Source organism: Durio zibethinus, chromosome 6 (assembly GCF_047325235.1).
Source record: "Durio zibethinus cultivar Kanyao isolate XHJ-2024 chromosome 6, ASM4732523v1, whole genome shotgun sequence".
Lineage (NCBI taxonomy): Eukaryota > Viridiplantae > Streptophyta > Magnoliopsida > Malvales > Malvaceae > Durio > Durio zibethinus.
Genome location: NC_143167.1, coordinates 30,058,109 through 30,075,447, shown reverse-complemented (window position 1 = coordinate 30,075,447; position 17,339 = coordinate 30,058,109). Strand labels below are relative to the sequence as shown.

The following is a 17,339-nucleotide window of genomic DNA, read 5'->3' as shown; positions in this document are numbered from 1 at the left end:
TTCAAAAAATGAAATACAGATTTTATTTTTTAATAAATAATTTTAATTGTTTACCAAATAACCTTATTTAAAAAATTATTTAATTATCAAAATCTTTTATAACATATTTAAAAATTACAAAGATTAAGTTTATCTAAATCTTTCAATAATTTTTTTTATCTTGATTTAAAATATTATCTTTTTAAAAAATTTAAGTAAGACATTAAAAATTTAAGCAAATTTTATGTAAGATTTTGAAATTTCAAAAAATTTTCATTTTAAATCTTTAAATAATCAGATTATCAAAATAATTATATCCATTTGAACTCTATTTATTAAATTTATATTTCAAATAAATGTAAAAAATTTAATATTATCTTTATCACTTATGATATTCATTTTAAATTTTAAAAAATTAATTTAAAAATTATCTATTAAATCCTAATTGTTACTAAAGAATTCTTTTACAAATTTAAAACTACAAAATTATATGTTATACATTAATTTTTTTATTTTTTTCATTAACTTTTTTCTAAGGTATATTTTATTATTATTGCAATTTTTTTAGTAAATTTTTTCTAAGATATATTTTATTATTATTATAGTTTCATTCTTATGAAAAATAATATTTTTTCAATTTTTGCATATTTTCTAACATTTTTCATATTTTGTATAATAATTTAGTCAAGATTACTAATATGAAAGTATGTTAATATTTTTCTATTATTTAATTTATTATTTAATAATATATATTTTTATTTTTTAAATATAATTTATTTTTATTTGATATAATTTTACAGATGTATAAATATTATTACAAATAAAAATATCTAAAAGAAAAACATAATTTTTTTTTATTGCTTTCAGAAAGTTTATTTTTTAATGATATATTAATATATATAAATTTTATATATGTTATAAGTTTTAAAATTTTGAATATAATTTTGAAAAAAAATTAATTTGTGTATATATATATTTATATTAAATAAATAAAATTACAAGGGTTATAATCTAATATTAGTATATATTACTAAGCCAATCATGGTTGTTATTCGTGGCCATTATCTGTATAAGCCCACGCCCTTAAAAATAATCGCAATCTTTTTCATATCGAATGCGCATTTACCAGATTTAAGTCTCCCACCATTGGAATTTGGAAGTCGTCGGTCGAACGGATTTTAGTGCGTTGACGTCTACTTTGGGGTGGTTACTCCTCCAATAACAATCCTTAGTGCATTAGCCATTAGATAAGTTAGACAAGGTTCCTTGGCTCCAATCTTCTCTGTCTGTCTAGTGGCTGATTCATGGCCCAGGCGACTATTATTTCATTTAAAGTTCTAATTTAAATAAAAATAATTGCAACAATATAATTATGGAATTAAATACTGAGGCTGTTTTTTTTTTTTTTTTTTATATAAAGAAATTCGTTGTTTTGTATTAAAACAAGGTATTATAGATGTTAAATTTTAAAATTGTTAAATTTTATTTTTTAAAAATGATAGCAGGAAAATTTTGATACTATTAATTTTTTTAATTTGTAAAATAAAAATGAAAGTAAAAAAAAAAAATGTATCAATTAATTATATTCTCAATACTCACATTTGACATTTTTAAGTCATCACAATTTGTCTTGACTTTAGCTTTTAGCCTTTTGGAAGAGATAAGTGTCCTTAATTCTTTATATAATGCAACAGCCATTGAAATCCCAAGGGCCGAGATTGGATATGCAGTGCTTCTTATCTTGAGAGATTGTAGCCAACGATTAGTGGATGTAATTATGATTATCTTTTGACTATAATCGTTAATGCAACTTTTGCTTCCCAGTAATTTTAGTTCTTTGTGTTGAAAATTTGAGCATGATTAAAAAAAAAAAGGAAGGCAAATAATCTTGTTAGGAAATTATAAGAACAATACTAAAATACGGATTCATATTATTTATAATTTTGTATTATAATATTATAATTAATTAATTATAATCAAGAATTATATAAAGATTTATCATTTAAAAGTGTGAGTTTTATATAATTTTTTTATGAACGACATGTAATGTTAAATTATAATTGATTAATTATATTATAATAATTATAAGTTTATTAAAAATATTAACCTTAAACCACATTATATATAGAGGTGAAGAACAAGCAGCATTCATTTCCAATTGTATATATTTGAAAAAAAATTAAAGATAGGTTGAGTTTTATCAATGGCCACTTTTATTTTCCCAAACCTCCTAATTTCAGCTAATTCTGTCGTCTTTGTCTTGCTAATTCTCTGCTCTTGGAAAAAGAGTTATGCTTCCCAAGGAACAAAGAGTAGTACAGATAGCAATGATCTTCACCATATTATTCACGTCAATGCTCTACTGCCATCAGCCGTTTGCAACTCATCTACCAAAGGTTCCTTTATCACTATACACTTATATTAAGATTCTTTATCGTGTATAAAAAAAAAAAAAGATTCTATAATTTTGTTCAGGTGGCCAGCCTGAGGTCTCAAATATATATATATATTTTTTTGCCATCTCATATATGCAAATATATAAGGGTGAGAGAGTTGCAGCAGATTTTAAGTTCAACTAGAACTAAAAAATTGGAGATCTTTGATTATTATACAGATACTGAAGCCTATATATCAATGTTAGACCAATTCTTGTTTGGAGAGTCCAGGTCCACTTCCATTTTTCGTATAGCATTTCACTGTCTATCTTAGATGCTATATGGCATTCTAACATGATCCAGTTAAAAAATCAAACCACATATATTAACAAGAATCTTATGAATCAAGTAACACGATAATGGTTCGATTCGATTTTCAATTGGTTTGATTGTTTCTATGTGTATTTTATAAAGTATGGCATTCAGTTTCAGGTCTCGACAAAAAATCATCTTTACAAGTTGTCCACAAGCATGGCCCATGCTCTCAGCTCCATCAAGGCAGAGCAAAAAACCATCTCACTCATGCGGAGACTCTCTTCCAAGATGAAGCCCGAGTCAGATATATTCAGTCCAGACTAGCCAAGAACTCAGGCTCCAGGTCAGATGTGAAGGAGACTGATGACGCCAATCTCCCAGCCAGGGATGGTAGTGTGGTGGGGTCGGGCGATTACATAGTCATCGTGGGTCTTGGCACCCCAAAGAAACAACTCTCTCTCATATTTGATACAGGAAGCGACATCACCTGGACACAATGTGAGCCTTGCGCAGGGTATTGCTATCAGCAGCAGGAGACAATATTTGACCCCTCTGCTTCCTCAACATATTCCAACGTTTCATGCAATACGGCACTATGCAATTCACTCTTTTCTGCAACAGGTATAACTATTCATAAGTGACCAATCTGATATTTGGTTAGGTCAAATTGAGAATAAAATTAGAAGTTGGTTGAAAATTTTATGAGATATACGGGGCTGACAAAATTTTAGCAGGGAACCCACTAGGTTGCGAATCATCGACATGTGTCTATGACATTCAATACGGAGACTCTTCTTTCTCGATTGGATTCTTTGCCAAAGAAAGGCTAACCTTAACGTCAACAGATGTGTTCAACAACTTTCTTTTCGGTTGTGGCCAAAACAACCAAGGTCTTTTTGTTGGTGCAGCCGGTATGCTGGGACTTGGCCGAGATAAATTAGCTTTGCCTTCACAAACAGCCAGGAAATACAAGAAAATTTTCTCTTACTGCTTGCCATCATCCTCCAGCTCAACCGGTTTCCTCACTTTTGGAAAAGGTAGGGGCAGCTCAAAATCTGTAAAATTCACTCCATTATCCAAAAGCTTCCGAGATACATCTTTTTATGGCCTTGACATTACTGGAATCAGCGTTGGTGGCACAAAACTATCGATTTCAGAATCAGTTTTCACCACTGCCGGTGCAATCATTGACTCTGGAACTGTTATCACACGCTTGCCACCTGCTGCATACGCAGCACTGAGGTCCACATTTCGACAAAGCATGAGCCAATATCCAAAGGCTAAAAAATTTTCAATACTTGACACATGCTATGATTTTAGAAATTACAAATCCGTTACCATACCAAAGATAAGCTTCTTCTTCAGCGGAGGCATTGAGTTGGCAATCCCCCAAGAGGGGATTTTGTACTCTATAAGTGTTTCTCAGATATGCCTAGCATTTGCTGCAAATGATGATGTCAGTGATGTGGCGATATTTGGGAATACGCAGCAGAAGACACTGCAAGTGGTATATGATGGTGCTGGAGGAAGAGTTGGATTTGCGACCGGGGGATGCCAGTAAGTTTGTCATCTAATGGAGAAGAGAATCTTCAAATTAGGTCCTTCATCATCATACAGTAATGCTGATGGAGAAAGATTGAATAACTGTTATTGGCGAAAGCTCTATCTTTCACTATTGGAAAAAAAAAAAAAACGACTCTAATTAGTATCAGTTCAACTTTTCTGCAACTTGTAATCAGAATTAAGAAATAATAATAGCTGGAAAAAAATGGGGGGCTACAGCTCATATATAGTCATAAATCATTGTATATAGTAAGTTCCGTTTCCTACCACCAAGCTTGGCTAGTGCAAGTGTCACGGACCTAAGAGGGAGTCCTGAATCTCACATCGAACATAATAGGAAGGTCTCTGGGATATAAAAGGGTTCACAGCATCTCCGCCTTGGGAGGCGCCTTTTGTAGGACAAAACCGTGAGGCCAGGGGGGCCAGAGCGGACAATACCTCACAAGGGTGTGAACCGTGGCGGTCAGGCTGATCCGAGACGCGGGAAGGGTGAATGCCCGGGTCCCGGAGCCGCGCGGGTTCGGAGCTTAAGTCTCGACCCGTGACAAGTGGTATCAGAGCCAGCCCTAAACCGTTCGATCCACGTCGAGCGCCTCAAGGGAGGTAGGCAGAGTGGCCGGCCTCCGTGACGAGGGCATCACGAGGTTGGGTGCGGGAGAATGTCACGGACCTAAGAGGGAGTCCTGAATCTCACATCGAACATAATAGGAAGGTCCCTGGGGTATAAAAGGGTTCACAGCATCTCCGCCTTGGGAGGCACCTTTTGTAGGACAAAACCGTGAGGCCAGGGGGGCCAGAGCGGACAATACCTCACAAGGGTGTGAACCGTGGTGGTCAGGCTGATCCGAGACGCGGGAAGGGTGAATACCCGGGTCCCGGAGCCGCGCGGGTTCGGAGCTTAAGTCTCGACCCGTGACACAAGAGCCACATCAAAAAGTAATCGTATAGTTTTCTTGAGTGTTGAATCCAATCATTTCTATTGATCAAACCCGTGGCGGATAAAGCTAGACATAGCAGCCCACGATCAACGAAATCCTCAAGCATGGAAATAAAAGACTAGGACATTTCCCATTTTCAGTTTCAATCCTCTTCTTCCACTTTACACTTTAATCAAAGATGATATAAATTCGTTTTCATGGTACTTGAATTTGTATAAGATTTCAGAATAGATAAAGTGTGTTTCTAGTTATTTTATATGACGTCATTATTTGTCAAAAGGATTTGATTCAACTATTGTCTAATGTTAAAGTCTTTCAATATTTTGAGGCGTTTTGTAGCCATTTGATTTTGATTCAAGTAATAAAGATGGGATGAGATTTGGATGAAATATTGAGAGTTGGATGGATATATATTTATTGTATTAGAATATTTAGTATTCTTTCTTATGTCCAAAAAAATACAAACCTTAGGATAAAATCAGGTTAGAGTATGTACTTGTATTAAAAAAAAAAAAATCACTTTCACGACAAATAGTACTCCTACGTTCTCTCGACTTTACAAGCTTTCCAACGACTTTGATTGTGTTCCTATATAATTTTTTTTATTACAAAAATGTTTAAGTGATGAGAAATTATTTTATTTCAAGATCAGAGCATATCATATATTTCAACAAAGACCTATTAAATTTATGATCATCCACCCAAAAGATTATTAAGCCCAACAATGAAAATCGAACCTAAGTTTCTAAATCTTACCGGCCACCAACTTGATAAATATGAAAACAATGAGGATTATGGACGCACTTGTGTTTTTCTATTTTGTTAATGGGGATAAACCTTGAATTTTATATACAGATCAAAATAGGAGCCAAGAATGCTGGTCCCTAATTGCAAAAAAAAAAAAACCATGGTCCCTTAAATGAAAAATCAACAATCCCATTATTGCTTCCGGTTCCTAAATGGAGACTCGATCAATTAGGCCAAAGTTGGCTTGGGATGCACTTTCTTCTTCTAAGAAATGGATCTAATAATTATCTTTTCACTTTGGTTACTATTGGCACTTTTGCTTCCACTAAGTTTAACTCTGTCGGGCTTGAAGAAAGATTTTGAGCAAGGATAAGATAGTGAAATGCATAAGCTAAGACTAGCACTAGTATTTTCCACCATTGATTCTGTATAAGGGGGTGACCAAGCAGCAATCATTTTGAATCGTAGAACATTACGCAGAAACAAAGATTTAGTCCATGGCTACTTCCATTTTCTCTAATTTGTTCTCCTTCCTTCTTCCTCCTTTTCTCTTCTTTATCTTGCTTCTACACTCTTCAAAAAATAGCTATGCCTTGCAAGAAAAAATGAGTACTCTGGAAACCAAGGATTTTCATTTACATGTTCATTTTATTAAGATAAGCTCTCTGCTTCCATCAACTGTATGCAACTCATCTACCAAAGGTATAGTAATTTTAAGGTTAATTTCTACAGTGTTAACATCCCTTGCTATCAGGATTTAACTAGTTCAAGTGCTTGGTGGTAGAAACATCTAATTAATCATAGCAAGATATATAGTTACTAGAGCATATGATACAGTATATGTATTTAGATTATTAATTTCAGCAACAATGATTATCTGTATAAAAAGAGCTTTGACAAATAATTAAGGTTTAATGTTTCTTGAAAATGTTTGTATATATATTTCAGTAATCAACAAAAAGTCATCACTAGAAGTAGTACATAAGCATGGGTCATGCTTTGCATCGAACCAAGACAGAGTAAATGCTCACTCTCATGCTGAAATTCTAAGTCAAGACCAGTCCCGGGTGGATTCAATCCACTCTAGGCTTTCCATGAATTCCATGGAGGAGATAGATGCTGTTACACTTCCAACCAAGAAAGGAGTCTTCGTTGGCACAGGCAACTACCTCGTCACTGTTGGGTTTGGAACGCCAACGAAAAAATATGCTCTCATATTTGACACCGGAAGTCACTTCACTTGGACTCAATGTGAGCCATGCGCAGGATTTTGCCATGACCAAGTCGAACCAATATTCAACCCATCAAAATCAAAGTCATACGCCAACATTACCTGTCGCGCAGCAACATGTAATCAAATTTCTGCTGAAGGTAAAGTAACACTAAAAAGATTCATTAAATTTATAATGGAGAAGGAGAAGATTTTTGTTATTGTTATTATAAATGTAGGTATGCAGCAGGGTTGCTCTTCCTCGACATGCCTGTACGGTATCTCTTATGGTGATTCGTCGTCTTCCATAGGCTTTTTGGCTAAAGAAAAGTTAACCATTTCACGGTCAGATGTGTTTCCAGGCTACTTGTTTGGTTGCGGCCAACAGAACCAACTTCTAAGTAGCCGTGTAGCTGGGCTCATAGGACTTGGACGAGGCAAGTTTTCCTTTGTATCACAAACTGCCAAGAAATATAGGAAAATCTTTTCCCATTGTTTACCATCAAAGGATAGCTCAGTTGGATACCTTACCTTTGGTCCAACCAAACTCCCAAAGAATATCATGTTCACACCAATGCCAAAATCATTCCAAAAAACACCTTTTTACGGCCTTGACATTATCGGAATAAACGTGGCCGGCCAGAGGGCACCCATTAATAGCTCGGTTTTCAAGACAGCTGGTGCGATTATCGACTCCGGAACTGTAATCACTCGTCTTCCCCCAACAGCATATGCTCAATTCAAATCGGCATTTCATAAATGGATGACCAAATATCCAAGGGCACCACCGCTCTCGATCCTTGACACATGCTACGATTTTAGTGGTTATAATGTTATTAGAACACCAACAGTCAGCATAGTCTTTAATGGCGGTATTAATGTTGAGATCGATTACAGCGGGGTTTTGTATTTGAGAAATGAATCGCAAGCGTGTCTGGCGTTCGCCAAAAATAAGGATGCTGGTGATGTGGCGATTCTTGGAAATTTTCAGCAGAAAACATATGAAGTGGTCTACGATGATGTTAAAGGAAGGGTTGGCTTTGCACCCGGTGGTTGTCTCTAAGATAAACTACCAATCGAGCTAGGAAAACAATCTTCATATACCTTAGCACTTCTGATAATTCCAGAATAGTTTAACAAGTCTACTAAATAAGTAATGGAAGATCAGTGTGAAGGTTGAATATATATAAGAACGTATTAAATTTGTGTATGCTTATGCATAGTTCAAGTTGATGAATAATGTGGTAGGGTTGCAATTTCCAGTGCTACACATGCTTGAACTTGTACCTTTGAGTGTAAATCCAAGTGTAGCACATCTCTTTCCCTGCAGATAAGTATCCTAACTTTACTCTTATAATCAAACTTTTTATGAAGGGTATAAATGAAGAAGATTAAAAGGTTCTGCATTGATTCTTTTTATTTGGATGAATGTTGTCTTTGACAAGTATCAGTAATAGCCAAGTTGCAGACTAGGCGATATAGATGTAACTCAAAATACAGAGTAAACCAAGAAAATTCTAGAAAACTAGAACAGTATCCTCCAATAGAGAGTTGTACAAGATTAGTTATGTACTACATATTGAAACACAAAATGAAGTGATTCCGACAATAATGATTGAATCAGAAAGAAAGATATTCACAGAAGCTCCATGCATGAACTGTTGGCCATCTACAGCTGCAACCATCAATACCATGTCCTAGCATTCCATCCCAGTTTATACTGCTGTAATACGGGTATATATATAGTATTTTATGGGAGTTTTTAATAAAAAGTTATAAAGGCAAAGGATTTATCAGTAAATAATCCAACTTTTAATAGGATTAACTTATCAATAAATAAAGTCTTTTTTCTTATTTCTTTCTTATACAGTATAGACAAGTCAAAGAATTTCAAGTGAAGGGCAAGAACAAAATCTATAAGAAGAGTTGTCTTTCAGATATAAGTAAATAATTTCTTTTAATTTTGAAGAAATAATGTTAATTGTTAAGTCTTAAAGTTTAACTTGTAATTGAGAAATCTTAAAATTTTAAGAAATTCATTATCCCTCTTTAAGATTGGTTTGGGTAAATTATTTAGACTTTAATCAAAGTCTAATAAAATATTGAGAAGGTTTAGTAATATGATTTTATTGCTATAAAAATAGGAAATAGAAATTTGGCGGGGTTAGAAAGGAAAATTTTTATCTTGTATGAACTCTGGTGTTTGCAGTGGTAAATTAAGATACTATTCTGTATTAAGGGATAAAATATTTCTATGATTATTATATACTATTGGAAAGCTTGCTGAATTTACTTTTCAATGAAATAAATGAAAGTCAGTTTTGAGTTTTCTATGAAAAGTAGTTTAATTTTTATTTAAGGATATATAGGCTACCTAGTAACAGCAACAGGGAGGAATTACAAAATTTCTCTTAATTTATATACAAGGAATTACAGATTAAGCCATATATGTTTGGAAAGCTTATTAACTCTACTTTTCAACAAAATAAGCACAATTGAATTTGGAGTTTCGTATGAATAAATGAAATTTTTATTAGAAGGTATACATACTATTTGATAGTAACATATGGTGTGAATTGCAAAAATTATTATAATTAATCTACAAGGAATCACAAGATGAACCATATATGGTTAGAAAGCTTATCGAATCTAATTTCTAATGTGTTAAAAAGATCTTAATTCTGAATTAGATATCTTGAGATATGACTATTTTAATGAAAGGAGTTCAAGCAATCAGTATTAATTAGTTGAGTTAACCCTTGTTTAACTTAATTATTTTTGGTATAATTAGTTTAAAAATGGGTTGATTAATTTATGTTATGTTAAAATTATCTTGAATAGGCTGTTAATTATTTTAGAAAAAAAATTAAGTGATAGAATCGAAAGAAGATAAGTAAATTCTCACACACTTTACTTGTTTTTGAACTTAAGTATATATGTATGGTTTTAAATGAGTAAAGATTTTATTTTTTTAATTTTCAATATGTGAAAATAGGATCGAGCATATGATTATTTTGTATTTTTTCTATGTAAATGATGGATCATGCTTATGAATTAAATGAAAAAATAATTTTTGTTTAAAGAATGATTTTATGATTACATCTCTGAGAAGTAGGATAATCGATACCAAAACTAGCTCTATGATCCTAGTTAACGGGTTACAGTAGTTAGCATGTATATGATTATACGGCTCTAGTTAACAGATTATAGTAGTTAGTATTAAGCCTTAGTTAGCCGATTATAATAATTAGTAATGATCTTGAGGATGAATTTGTTGATATGTTTAATGTCACAAGTTGTAGCAGTGACCATAACTAATGATGAACTACTGGTTTATGATGAATTGTGATGATTTAAATATTGATCCATGATTTGTATATGAAGATGATTTACAATATTTTTTAATGATTAATCCATGATTGGGTTTAATTACGATATTTGAATGGTAGCATATTTTGTAATAATTTATGAATTGACGTGTTTTGATATTGATTTATAAATTTACAAAATATTTGGCAAAACGATGATCTTTGAAATGTTTTGATATTATGATTTGATAAATATTTTGAATGATCTATATGATATGTATGAAAATGTTGCCTGATTTGATAAGGTGTATGAGCCTATACTTACTAAGCTATGATTTATTTATTCCTCTTTTACTTTTTCTTTATAGATGAGTAAGTAATAAGTTTGATTAGTTATGTGAACTAAAAGATCATATTAAAAAGATTATTTGGACATTGAAGACATTGTTAGCTAGTAAGCTCTTATGAAATGGTTTAGTATTTTTATTAGTTTGCATTTAGGAATATGAGGATTTTTTTTTAGTTGAATTAAAGTTTTGAATTTTCTTGAACAGATTATTTTATTTAAAAATTTTAGAATGATTAAGAAAGAAAGCTTCATATTACTTTGAGATTTTACTTCAAAATAATATGGTTGTGTTATGTCTCGATCACGGGGCATGACATAAATTGATATCAGAGCTAGGTTACGATTCTTGAAGAGTTTTTAAGAGATAGATTATGATGAGATTTTCTTTAAAAGCTTAAATTAAGATTCTTGGAGTTTTTTTTTTTTTAGAGTTTAGGTTATGATCTTTAAACTATGTGAGATGTTTAAGAGCTTATATTATGATTTTGAAGATTTTCTAAAAACTTAGGTTATGATATTTAGAGATTTTCTAAGAAGTTAAATTATGATAATTAGATTAATTATGATTTTTTAAGAACATAGCTTATGATCCTTGGATTAAAAGAGATATTCTATGTGCATAGTTATGATCTATAAATAATGTAGAGATTTTTAAAAATTTAAATGATGACCTCTAGATAATGTGATGATTTTTTAAGGACATAACTTTGATCCATAGACTATAGTGGTGAGCATAAGTAAATGATTCAATAAATTTTGGAATAGTTAAAGTTTTAATAAATTTTGAAGAATTAACGATTCAATGAATGCTTGATGTAATTATTTTGGTTGATATTTATATATTGCTTTTAGATCTTGTAGTTAAGTGAAAATACAATTACTTTAATATAATGTGATTTTATAAGTTGAAAAGATTTTCAATGCAACTTATAATGAGACATATTTTATGAGTTGAAAGATTATTCAAAAGAACGATTTGATCATTGAAGATCCTATAGGTTTGAGAAAAGACCTTCGACTTAATGAGATTGTAAAATATATGATAAGTGTAAAGTGAATCCTTAATCATGGATTAAGAGTGGTATATAACTATGCATTGTTAGAATTAAAAGTATAGAATATTAGAGTTTAAAGAAAATGATGTTTTGAAATTATGAAGTAATTAATTCTCAGTTATAATGTTAGAGAATGTCTTGATAGATTTAGTTGTGAATATTATAATTGTAGTAAATAGTTCTATATACGTAAAGAAGGATATTTACTTGATTTGGTTCTACATTTTTTTTGAGAAAGTATTTAAGATTTGATCACATGAGTTGGACGTTTATATAGTTAATTTGAAGTTTCTATTTGGAGTGTAAAGAATTTTCTCAATTGTCAAAGTAATTATTTGTGATTATATTTTATAATTGAAGTATAATATTGGATTCTTTTGAATTGTTTATTTATGGAAAATATTGCCTATTATGGTATAAGGCTATGTACTTAGCAAAGAATTAAATTTGTGGATAAAAATTAAAGTTGTGGTTATCTAGATAATTTAGTAAGGAAGTTGATTTTGAAAGAGTAATCGATTTACAGAAAAATATATATGTTTTGGTTAATAATTGTTTGAAATCTTACAAGTGTAAAAGATTGTTCACTTTATGATAAGGTCTTAATAATTAGTGATGATTTTATATACTTGGTGATGCTAAACATGTATTCGATTTTAGAAAAATTTGACAAAATTTTTGAAATAATGTGATGCCTTTAGTTATTGTTCATAACTATACTTTCGGTATGATTTCAAGTATTTGGAGTTTTTATTGTTTAAATTATATAAGAGAATTTTATTTATGAGTTATGGTACATAGGCTTTAACTTGGATTCAGAGTTGTAGCAATATATTTGATAAAAAAATTTAAAAAATTATGATATTGGTGAAGATTATGGAAAATCAATTATTATATGATAATTGGTCTATTAAATTGAAAGAACAATAATCAAAATTGGAGACAACTTGGATAACCAAATATTTATGTTTGAATTTACATAGTATAAATTTATGGATATGATCTATTGTATCGATATCATATGTTTTATAACAGTTAATTGATAAAAAATTTCATATTGTCGGTAGAGAAGAAAAAAAAATTAAAGTACTATGTGATATCTTTTTGGTGACTAAATGATTTATTGATATTATTATTCAACTTTAACGTTGTATATGGTTATAAATACCTAGCCTAAAGCGAATTACATAAAATTTTATGGACATACATTTTTTTTGGCATGAAACAATGTTATGAAAGTTAATTTATTATTTTAGAGTTTTACTATAAGAAAATATCAGAGTATGCAGCAGAAGCTTGATTTGGTTTAAGTTATAAATTCTTAGGTTATTATTAGTCGAGAAAGTGATGAATCTTTAATAAATAAAGATTTATGGATTTTGGGTATCAATATTTTGGATAAAAATATTTTACGGTCCTTTTAGTTTTGAAGGTTTTATCGATGGTAGACATTCTTCTATGCAATGCTTAAATCATGACTTGAAGAGAAATGTTTTATAACAATAGTCATAAGATAAACATTCAATGATTCATTTTGAGGTTTTATATGGAAGTAGATCTAAATCTTAAATTTATTGAGATAAAAACAAGTAAGAAAAAACTTTTATTTCTTGAATTTATGGATCAAATGGCTGATAAATTTTAGTTCATTAAGGAATGGTTTGTGGCTAGAGTCTAAGTTTCACGAAAATGGCACATTAAGCTTTGGGAATAGGTTATGTGTACCAAATGATTTTGAGTTAAAACAAAAGATCTTGGAGGAAGCATATGGGTTTCAATTCACTATACATCTTAGAGGCACTAAGATGTATAAAGATTTGAAAGAAAGTTTTTTGTGAAAAAACATGAAATGTGAAATAGCTCAGTTTGTGTCCCAATGTCTAATGTGTCAGCAACTTAAGGCTAAACACTAAAGACTATCAGGGTTGTTGCAATCTTTGGAGATATTGAAGTGGAAATGAGAGCACATCTCTATAGATTTCGTGATGAGATTGCCTAGGTCATCGAAAAGAATAATGCAATGTGGGTAGTTGCTGATAGACTCATTAAATCAGCTTATTTTTTACTTTTCAAGTTGACTACTCCATTTAATAAATTAACACAATTATACATGGATGAAATTGTCAGATTGCATGAAGTTTCAATAAATATTGTGTCAAATAGTGATTCTAAATTTATCTCTAAATTTTGGGCAAGCTTAAAACAAATTATGAGGATAAATTTAAAATTGAGTATAGCTTTTCACCCTCAAACAGATAGGCAAATGGAGAAAATGAATCAATTCTGAAAGATATGCTTCGAGCATGTATGATGATCTAAGAAGTAGTTGGGATGCTTACTTACTTTTAGCAGAGTTTGCTTACAATAATGTTACTAATCCAGAATAGGGATGGCTCATTTTGAATTTATGTACAGTAAAAAATGTAGATCTCTTTTATGTTGAAATGATGTTGGGAAAAAAAACTTTTGGAGCTAAAAATGGTGCAACTAATGGTTGGAAAGATCAAAGTGATTAAGGAGAGAGTTAAAGTAGCATAAGATTGTCAAAAGAGTTGGGCAGACAAAAAAAAAAAAAAAGGAGTTAGAGTTTCAATAAAGGGACTATGTCTTTTTAAAGGTGTCACCCACAAAAGTATTATGTGGTTTGGGAAGCGAAGAAAGTTAAGCCCATGTTATATAGAATCATTTGAAATTCTTGATAAGGTGAAAGAAGTTGCATATAGAATAGCCTTGCCACCTTAACTATCTAGTATGCATAATGTATTTCATGTGTCCATGTTGAAAAAATATATTGCCACCTTAGTTATCTAGTGTCCAAAATGTGCTTCATATGTCCATGTTGAAAAAATATATTTTTGACTTAGGTCATGTAGTAAAGTATGAACTTTTAAAAGTTCAAAAAGATTTAACATACTTGGAATATCCTATCCAAATAGTTAATCGAAAAGAGTAAGTCTTAAGGCACATAACTATTCTCTTTGTAAAAGTTCAATGGAACAATCACAAAACCAAGAGAAGCAACTTAGAAAATGGAAGATGATATGAAAAAATGACATCCTTAGTTATTTGGAAATGAAGGTAAATCAAGTTTTAACGACGAAACTTTTTATAAGTTGAAAGAATGTAATATTCGTAAAAATTTATAAATAAAGGGAGTTTTTAATAAAAAAACTCCCAAAAGCAAAGGACCTATCAGTAAATAATCTAACTTTTAATAGGATTAACTTATAGTACTATTTTCAGTCGATAATTGATGGAAAGAAAATAAAGGCTTATTTCTCCTTTCTTTCTTGTACAAAATAGACAAGTCGAAGGATTTCAAGTGAAAGCTAAGAACAAAATCTACAAGGAGAGTTGTCTTTCAGAAGTGAGTAAATAATTTTCTTCAATTTTGGAGAAATAATGGTGATTATTAAGTCTTGATGTTTAACTTGTAATCGAGAAACCCTAAAATTTTAGGAAATTCATTATCTCTATTCAAGATTGGTTTGGGCAAATCATTTAGACTTTAATTACGGTCTAATAAAGTGTTGAAAAAGTTTAGTAACGTGATTTTATTGCTGTTAAAATAGGAAACAGAAATTTGATGGGGTTAGAAAGGAAAATTTCTATTTCGTATGAACTTTGGTGTTTGTAGTGATGGATTAAGATAATATTCTGTATTAAGGGATAAAACATTGCTACGATTTTTATATACCTTTGGAAAGCTTGGTGAATTTACTTTCCAGTGAAATAAACAGAAGTCAAATTTGAGTTTTCTCTGAAGAGTAGTTTAATTTTTACTTAAAAATGTGCAGGCTGCCTAATAGTAGCAATAAGGAGGAATTTCAAAATTCCTCTTAATTTTTATACAAGGAATTACAAATTAAGCTATATTTATTTAAAAATCTTATTAAGTCTACTTTCTAACGAAAGAAGCAGAATTGAATTTTAAGTTTCCTATGAATAAATGTGTAATTTTTATTATAAGGTATACATGCTGTCTGACAGTAGCATATGGCATGGATTGCAAAAATTATTATAATTAATTTATAAGAAATCAGAGATAGGCCATGTATGGTTATAAGTCTTATTGAGTCTAGTTTCTAATGCATTAAAAAGATCTTAATCCTGAGTTGGTTATCTTGAGATATAGTTATTTTAGTAAAATGACCTCAGGTCAATAGTATTAATTAGTTGAGTTAACAATTGTTTAATTTAATTATTTTTGATATAATTGGTCTCAAAATGGGTTGATTAATTTTTGTTATGTTGAAATTATCTTGAATAGACCATTAATTGTTTTGAGAAAAAAACTAAGTAGTGGAATAAAAAAAAAGTAAGTAGAATCTCACACAATTTACTTGTTTTCGAACTTATGTATATATGTATGTTTATAAATGAGTTAAGATTTTATTTCTTTATTTTTTATATATAAAAATAAGATCGAGCATATGATTATTTTATGTTTTTGTTATGTAAATTATGGATCATGCTTATAAATGAAATGAGAAAATGATTTTTGTTTAATAAACGATTTTATGATAGCTATGTATTTATATCCCTTGAAAGTGGGATAATCGACACCAGAATTAGTTTTATAGTCTTGGCTAATGGGTTATAGTAGTTAGCATTAATCTTTGATTAACGGGTTATAATAGTTAGTAATGATTATAAAAATGTTATGATACGGTCAATGTTATGGATTATAACAGTGACTGTAGCTAGTAATGAACTAATGGCTTATGATGAATTGTAATGGTTTTAAATATTGATTCATGATTTGTATTTGAAAATAATTTGCAATGATTTTTAATAATTAATCCATAATTTGGTTTGATTACGATATTTGAATGATCGTATATTTTACAATAATTTATATATTAATATGTTTTGATATTAATTTATGAATTTATAAAATGTTTGACAAAACGATGATCTTTTAAATGTTTTGACATTATAATTTGATAAATATTGAGAATGATCTATATGATTGTATGAAAACGATGCTTGATCTGATAAGGTGTGTGAGCCTATACTTGCTGAACTATAATTTGCTTATTCCCTTTTTACTTTTTCTTTACATATAAGTATGTGATAAATTTGCTTAGTTATATGAAAAACTAGAAGATCAGATTGAAAAGATTACTTGGTTATTAGAGACATTGTTTATTAGTAAACTCTTACAAAGCGGTTTAATATTTTTATTAGTTTGTATTTGAAAATATGAAAATTTCTTATTAGTTAAATTAAAGTTACAGATACTGATGAATAAATTATTTTATTTAAAAATTTTAAAATAATTAAAAAAAAAAGCTTTATATTACTTTGGAGTTTTATTTTAAGGTAATGACTATGTTATATATCGGTATCGAGTGTGAGAATTGCATAAAAAAATTAAAAATAAAAAATAATTTTTTTTTAATTTTTTATGCCTAGAGATAATGTGATCCGGAGTGAAAGATTTTTTCCAGTTTAAATGCCAAAGGCTCCAAAAAAGATTGATTCAACAAGAAGCAAG

The 17,339-nt window shown here is 30.2% G+C and overlaps 2 protein-coding genes across 4 annotated transcripts; both read left to right on the top strand.

Annotated features, from left to right (window-relative positions):
* The first annotated feature begins 2,151 nt into the window (after positions 1 to 2,151).
* On the top strand, positions 2,152 to 4,429 carry LOC111286440 (aspartyl protease family protein At5g10770-like). Of its 3 annotated transcripts, none has more exons than XM_022876393.2 (3): positions 2,152 to 2,375; positions 2,847 to 3,290; positions 3,404 to 4,429. In XM_022876393.2, exons 1-3 carry the CDS (start codon positions 2,183 to 2,185, stop codon positions 4,228 to 4,230), a joined length of 1,464 nt encoding a protein of 487 aa, XP_022732128.2. In that variant the 5' UTR covers positions 2,152 to 2,182; the 3' UTR covers positions 4,231 to 4,429. The 3 variants fall into 3 exon arrangements, with proteins under 3 accessions (XP_022732128.2, XP_022732126.2, XP_022732129.2); XM_022876391.2 differs by having other exon boundaries at positions 2,841 to 3,290; XM_022876394.2 differs by having other exon boundaries at positions 2,841 to 3,290; positions 3,416 to 4,378.
* Positions 4,430 to 6,316: 1,887 nt separating this feature from the next.
* LOC111286441 (aspartyl protease family protein At5g10770-like) lies at positions 6,317 to 8,531 on the top strand. Its single transcript, XM_022876396.2, has 3 exons — positions 6,317 to 6,619; positions 6,866 to 7,288; positions 7,367 to 8,531. Exons 1-3 carry the CDS (start codon positions 6,415 to 6,417, stop codon positions 8,188 to 8,190), a joined length of 1,452 nt encoding a protein of 483 aa, XP_022732131.2. The 5' UTR covers positions 6,317 to 6,414; the 3' UTR covers positions 8,191 to 8,531.
* The last annotated feature ends 8,808 nt before the right edge of the window (positions 8,532 to 17,339 follow it).